General features: G+C 42.6%; 1 protein-coding gene across 1 annotated transcript; it reads left to right on the top strand.

Annotated features, from left to right (window-relative positions):
* The first annotated feature begins 128 nt into the window (after window positions 1-128).
* AHSP (alpha hemoglobin stabilizing protein) lies at window positions 129-6,453 on the top strand. Its single transcript, XM_044747118.2, has 4 exons — window positions 129-228; window positions 5,535-5,655; window positions 5,777-5,855; window positions 6,081-6,453. The coding sequence occupies exons 3-4, from the start codon at window positions 5,781-5,783 to the stop codon at window positions 6,282-6,284; spliced, it is 279 nt and encodes a 92-aa protein (XP_044603053.1). The 5' UTR covers window positions 129-228; window positions 5,535-5,655; window positions 5,777-5,780; the 3' UTR covers window positions 6,285-6,453.
* Window positions 6,454-7,477: the final 1,024 nt, after the last annotated feature.

The raw sequence follows: 7,477 nt of genomic DNA, 5'->3' as shown, positions 1-7,477 counted from the left end.
GACCCGCCTAGCCCTGGACTCCTAGGACCTACAACTTCCAGCTATGGGGAGAAGGAAAAAGGGCGTCCCTAGGGAACTGTTGTGTTCGAGACCCGGTGCGGCCACAGAATTTTTAGCTGTGTAACTTTGGTCAAGTCAGTGTCCTTCTCTGCTTCTTAGATGCCTTCTTTATTGTGAGGCCAGGGACTATATTTTACTCCTTATTTTATCTCCGCTACGTAACACATGGTAGGTGCTTAAAAGATATTCATGAATGAACGAACGAACACATGAGGAGAAGTTGGACCAGGTGATCCCTGAGGCGCTGTTAAGCTTCCCTTTTTGTTTGTTTTTGTTTTTCTTCTGGGCGCCTCTGGCCCTCCACTAGAGATTCTCTGTCCTTCAGCCTTCCCCAAGACTGAAAGAGTATTATTTCTCAAAGGAACCTAAAGACATCTGAGGATGAGAAAATCAAGGGATTGCAGTTAATAGTGTCAGAAAACAAGAGAAATAGGCAAGAAGTTCTTGTGTGTTTAGTGGGGGAGATGGTCCATGAAGTTGGGGGGAGAGTCTAAAGTCAGAATGTTTCTCTCCCTCCCAACTCACCCCTTCTTCTCTTTCCCTCTCTCCCTTTCTCATTCCCATCTAGTGCAATGTACTGACTCCAAAGTAGAAATTTGCTAAAAGTGCCCTCTTTTTATCAGAAAATAAAATATCCTGGTTCCTCAGCCTGGAACACCCTTCTACTCCACCTCATCTTATCTGAGACCTGTAGAGTCTCTCTGAGGCTGAGATAGACACTGGGCACTTCTTTTTTCTTTTCTTTTCTTTTTTTTGGTAAATTTTGAGTTTCCTGTTAGAGTGAAAAATTGAAGGGTTTAGAAACATGAAATATTTTAAATGTTAGCTTCTGTGAGTGTATTGAACTCGGAGGCCCACCTCTATGAATGAATTCCATCAGAGGGCCTTAGTTCTGTCACTTAGTATCTGTGAGATCTTTGGGCAAGTTTCTTGCCTCTCTGTCCTTCACTTTCTTCATCTGTAAAATGAGAATAATACTAATTCTTAACGCATAGTGTCAAGATGAGGATTACATGAGTCATATGTGGAAAACTCTTAAACTATGTTTGGCACACAGTACATGCTATTTAAGTGTTGGCCATTATTTGGGGTTAATGTCAAGTATTCAAATGTGAGGCCCTTTGCTCCATATGAGGCAGGTCAAATGGCCCTCATGACTAGCATCACCATATAATTTATTGTCCAAATCAAGATTTTTGAGAGTGTCATTAAAGGAGGCACTATTAATAATTACATTGGGATAATAGATTAGAGCTGTCCTGAGTGAACTGAGAGATATGGTCATGCTACTTAAGGACCTTCTTGGCTTTACTGACCACCATTGTCCAAGTTGACCTCTCCCTGCTCAGAGACCCTTGTTCATTGTAGGACTTATTTAGCCCAGTTTGTATATGGTTTTACTAGGTACCTCTTTCCTATCTTCCCAAGTGGACTGTAAGTGCCTGAGGACAAGGACGTATCATACACTTCTTTGTGGCTTCAGTGTCCAGATCAGTGGCTTGACAAAGAGATGAGTGATGGTCCCTCTTCTACCCTATGAGACCTCTTGGTAGCCTGCATTCGATGGTATACCAAACACTGGGCAGGATACTCCCAGCTGCACGTCTCCTTGACTTCATCCTCATTGGTCTCCCCACTTCTGCTCCTGCCCCCTTACAGTCCACTCTCCATGCAGCCTAAAACTCCCCCACTTAAAACTTTTCAGTGGCTTCCTGTTACTTTTATGGAAGAACATTCTCCTCCAAATCCTTCAATGGCTTTTCTTCACACTTGAAAATAAAACACAGAGGCCAGTCTGGTGGCCGAGTGGTTTAGCTCACGCACTCCACTTCGGCGGCCCAGGGTTTTGCCTGTTTGGATCCTGGGCACGGACATGGCACTGCTCATCAGGCCATGTTGAGGTGGCGTCCCACATGCCACAATTAGAAGGACCCACAACTAAAATATACAACTACATACTGGGGGGATTTGGGGAGAAAAAGCAATTAAAAAAAAAAACGAAGAAGATTGGCAACAGTTGTTAGCTCAGGTGCCAATCTTTAAAAAAAAAAAAAAGAAAACACAAACTTCTTGTCATGGCCCACAAAGCTCTGTAGATTGGGCCCTGCCCTCTCTCAGACTTCGTCCCTCATCATCCTCTCACCACCCCCACTGGAACATAAGCTCCAGGAGGACAGGCGCTTCATCTTTGGCACTGATAAATTCCCAGCGCCTTGTGCCAGTGCCTTGCACAAGGTAGGTGCCAAGTACCTATTTGTGGAGGGAACGAATTTATTTTCTCAATAGCTTCTTGTAAAGTAGGCATTTTATTCCTCCTTTACAGATGAGGAAACTGAGGCTTATATATGTGAAGTGACTTCACCAAGGTTACAGAGCTGAAAAATGGCAAAAGCATTCATTCATTTATTCATTCATTCAACAAATATTTAGTGAGCAGCTGCTACTCTTCTAGGCATTGACGCAGGATTCATATTTGAGGCTGATGATTTTAGAACTACACCATCTTTTTTCTTTCTTTTTTCTTTTGTATTCTTTTTGAGAATTATAAAAATAATAGAAAGATACACTCTTTTTTTTCCTGCTTTTTCTCCCCAAGTCCCCCCAGTACATAGTTGTATATTTTAGTTGTGGGTCCTTCTAGTTTGGCATGTGGGATGCCACCTCAGCGTGGCCTGATGAATGGTGCCATGTGCGCGCCCCGGATCCAAACCGGCAAAAACCCTGGCAGCCGCAGCCGAGTCCGCGAACTTAACCACTCGGCCACGGGGCTGCCCGAAAGATACACTCTTGTTGTTAAATAATTTAAACAATAGCATAGATAGATAAGGTCAAATTCTCCCTTGACATTTATCCCTCTTTCCATTTCCCATCAAATACCAGTCAATCCCCGGACGTAACTATTGTTTACCATCGTACACATATACACACACACAGAGAAATACATAGTTTTATATTTAATCCCTACTCCCATCCTCCATACTTGCAGCCTGGGGTAGTCTGCTCTGACTATAGTTCATTTAACATTGTCTTAGAGATCTTTTCATATCAGCACATATGTATTTATCTCATTTACTTTAATAGCTGCATGTCATGCCATAGTATGAATGTGCCATAGTTTCTTTAAAGATTCTCCATATTAATGGAACTTTGGGTTGTTTCTGCCTTTTCATTGTTACAAACGGGTATGGTAAATTCCTTGTACAGGCCTTTCTGTGCACTGAATATGAATATTTCTTTCAAATAGAGTCCAAAGCAGAATTATTGGGTTGAAAGTTATGCGTATTTTAATTTGAACAAGTATAGTCAAATTATCCGTCTAAAACGCCTTGCCATTTTACACTCCTACTAACAGTGTATGAAAATACTTGTCGTAATTAAGATACATATTTTCATTATCCAAAAAAATTCCCTTGGGCACCTTTGCATTTTAACTTCCACTTTTGTATTCTGATCTCAGGTAACCACTGATCTGCTTTCTGTCACTATAGATTATTTTTGCCTATTCTGGAATTTCATAGAAATGGAATTATACTGTACATAGTTTTTTATGTCTGGCTCCTTTTGCTCAGGATGATTTTCAGATTCATTCATGTTGTCGTGAGTACCATTAGTCTATTCCTTTTTATTGCTGAGTAGTATTCCAATGTATGAATATACTACAATTTGTATATCCATTCACTGGTTATTGGACATTTGGGTTGTTTCCAGTTTTTGGTTATTATCAATAAAGCTGCTGTGAACATATGCATTTGCATGGAAGTATTTTTGTAGACATGTATGTTCATGTCTCATGAACATCTAGGAAAGGAATTGCTGGATCATGTGGTAAGTGTATGTTGAACTTTGTAAAAAATTGCCAAATTGTTTGTACCATTTTACACTCCCACTGGCAATGTATGAAAATTCTAGTTGTCCCATATCCTTATCAACACTTAATTAGTCTTTTAAAATTGTAGTCATTGTAGTGGTAGCACATTGTAGCTTTAATTTGTATTTCCCTGATGAGAAATAATGTTGAATGTCTTTTCCTGTGCTGATTGGCTATTTGTATATCTTCTTTGTGAAGTGCCTCTTCTAATCCTTTGGCCATTTAAAGAACTGGGCTGTCTTATTGAACTATAAGCGTTTGTTATGAATTCTGTATACATGTTCTTTGTCAGGTTGTATTGCAATTATTTCTCCTAGTGGTAACAAATATTTTCTATTCTAGATAAATGAAAACATGTTCACTCAAAAGTCTGTACACAAATATTTACAGCAGCTCTATTCATGCTTGCCACATCTGCAAACAATCCAGATGTCCTTCAGTGGGTGAATGAATAAACAAGCTGTTATGCATGCATGATGCACACTCAGCAATGAAAAGAAACAACTTACTTTTACTTGCAACAACTTGGCTGAACCCTAAGTGTATTATTCTGAGTGGAAGAAGCTAGTCTCAAAGGACTGTACGATTTCATTATAGGACATCTTCAGAAACACTGAACTGCAGTGATGGAGGACAGGTCAGTGGTTGGCAGGGTTTAGGGATGGGAGTGGGGAAGACTACAAACGGGTAGCACAAAGGAGTTTTTTGGGGTGATGGATATGTTCTTTATACTGATTGTGGTAATAGTTATGTGAATCTATATATTAAAATTCATAGATTATATACCAAAAGGGAATCAATTTTGCTGCATGTTAATTAAGAAAATGCTATAAACAAAAAAGCAAATGAAACCTCTGTGAGTGTATAGGTACCTATGAATATTGGTTTTTGAATGCAGAAAGATGTGACAGGAAATTCACACATTTTTAACACTGGTTACTTTGTTGGAGGAGGAAGCAAAAATGATCATTTTCAGTGCACACTTTTGTATTGTTTCATTTATTTTAATTAGTATGTGGTGATTTTGAAATTTGAAAAACATCTACCAAAAATAGAAAACATTAGGAAAATATTTAAAAAGAAGAAAAAGAGTATTTCTGCTTTGTTGAGTACCTGATGATATGGTAGAGAACAGACAGATGTGTCTCTGTTCTTGTGGCGTGCAGCCTGGTAGAGTCTGGTCCCCACGTCTTACAGATGGCTCGTCTACAAAATCTAGCTATTATTAGCACCTGTCTAATAGGATTTTTTAATAAGGATAAATACCTATTAAGGTGTTTGATGCTTAAAATGCTTGAAACAGTGCCTGGCACAAATGATAAATGTAATGTAAGCTGCTACTAATATATCATCTATGATGATATATATCATCATACTGTTAGTCAGTTTTGTTATCATTTGGAGCCTGGATACTGGGATGTGGGGCAGAAGGCAAGGTTTCCTGGGGCTGCCCACTTATCTGTTATTCTTGGCCTTGCTATCTTTCTAACTTCGGGGAAGCCTCTCCCTCCTTCCCCTCCCCTGGTTGACCTATCACCCTCCCTCAGGTCCTAGATGCAGGGCGTTTCCCTCTCAGGCCTGCACTTGTCTCCTTGTCTACATCTAGCTTGGCACCGAGGGACAGACATATCCTGAAAAGTGTGAGTGAGACATACATTGTGCTCTTGGACCTGAAGGTGAGCCAACCTGGGAGAAACGTCATCTCAGAGCACGGCAGGATTTGAAAGGTATTGGAGGGGAGGTGGCCCTGCAGGGCACCAGGGATCTTTAAGGGGAGTAAGAGAATTGGGGGAAATACCCAGGGATGAGGGAAAAGGATACTTAAATTCTGTCTCTTTCTTTAACCAGGCAGATGGCCCTTCTTCAGGCTAACAGGGATCTCATTTCCACAGCAATTAAGGAATTTAATGTTCTGCTAAATCAGCAGGTAAGCCCAGGTACTCCATTTCAAAGGACAAGTCTGGAGTACTGGGGGTGGGTGAGGGCAGAGAAGGGAGAAAAATTTGGAGCTGGGAGAGTAATGGTGGAGTTGAGGGAAATAATTAGAGACAGGGAATACAAACCAGAGAAAAGAGGATGTCAGAGTTTATGGGTTATTCCTGAATCACATTGCTGACCACGTTCTCCCTGGGCAAATCTCCCCTACCCGCAGGTCTTCTCTGATCCTCCTGTCTCTGAAGAGGCCATGGTGACCGTGGTGAATGACTGGGTGAACTTCTACATCAACTATTACAGGCGGCAGGTGGTGGGGGAGCAGCAAGAGAAGGACAGGGCTCTGCAGGAACTTCGGCAAGAGCTGAATATCCTGTCTGCCCCTTTCCTGGACAAATATAGGGCCTTCCTGAAGTCCTTGTGAGCACTCAGATCACCCACGGCCTTTCTCCTAGCTCAGAGACCCAGGCTTGCATCTCCAAGAAACCTTCAATCCTGCCTCTGGATTCTTCAAGTCCTTGGGCGCTTTGCCTTTCATAGTGTTACTCTACCTTGACACTCAATAAAGAGGACTATTGGTTTTGCTGGTCTTCCTGGCTCTTGGGCTCTTCTTTGCTTGTCAGTCCCTGACTTGTGGAGGCAGTTGGTCCCTTTTCCTTCAGCCCTGCTTCCTAGATGTGATCTTGGAGATTTCATTCTTTAGAGCAGAGGTTAGCAGCTTTAAGAGGTAGCAGTAACACTGAGCAGTACTAAAATAGGCTGAAGGAGGGGCCAAGCAGGCAGAGACTAAAGAAAAAGTGCTAGGGGGAGGGATGGTAGGAAAAAAGAGGGAGATAGAGGCTCTTCTGAAACTGTGGTCCTGTGACATGCTTGTCTGTAGAAAGTTGATGCAAATCTCCCAGTCTTCTTCATACCACACTAGGTGAATCAAGAGCCCACTGACCTCAATTTTACAATCCCCTGCGCTTAGCCCCAGCTTGGACAAAGTTATAGCATCTTCTGACTCTAAAGACGACCACAGAATACCCGCCCTGGAGTAGCGCTGTGATTTAGACTTGGAAGGGATCTTTGGAACCACTCAGCACATCCCTTATTTTTCAGACGGGAAAACCTTTGGCCCCATCATCCCTCATCCGCAGATCCCAGGATTGGGAAGCAGAGACTCCTGCCCACCTTCCCTGCTGCCCCAACATTTTCCTGTCATTCCCAGATGAGACCTCCTTTCTCTTCGACCTCTAGACCCTAAGCCTCCTTATTTTAGGGCTCTAGGGTGAAACCAGGCCCAGGCCAGGCTCATGAGCTTTATGAAAAATGAAATGAAGGTGTTAGGGAGAATCAGGAGAGACCCTCTGGCTGTGCTATCTCCACGGACAGCCTCGAGGCGGAAAGTGGGCGCAGGCGGGGCTGGAGGGGCAGGTCTAGGAGGCAGGGCGCGCCAATCGGATGCTGTGAATGGTGGTGGAGCACGTGAAGGGAGGTGGCAGGGCGCTCTTCTGGTCACTTTCTGTTACATCTTAAGCCGGAAAGGTTTGGGGCTGAGAGAAGTTGTTTTCTCGTTCCAACCTCCACCAAGCCTTCATTTCCGATCTGTGCACTCCCACCTCCGACTTTTGGTTT

Source organism: Equus asinus, chromosome 14, assembly GCF_041296235.1.
Source record: "Equus asinus isolate D_3611 breed Donkey chromosome 14, EquAss-T2T_v2, whole genome shotgun sequence".
In the NCBI taxonomy this organism is placed as follows: Eukaryota; Metazoa; Chordata; class Mammalia; order Perissodactyla; family Equidae; genus Equus; species Equus asinus.
The sequence above is the reverse complement of the archived record's forward strand: the minus strand, read 5'-3'. Positions and strand labels throughout refer to the sequence as shown.

Bases quoted from the DNA above. Each gene is read 5' to 3' on its own strand.
- AHSP (XM_044747118.2), top strand. From the start codon at position 5,781: ATGGCCCTTCTTCAGGCTAACAGGGATCTCATTTCCACAGCAATTAAG. The intron at 5,856-6,080 runs GTAAGCCCAGGT...CCCTACCCGCAG, and splicing joins ATGTTCTGCTAAATCAGCAG to GTCTTCTCTGATCCTCCTGT.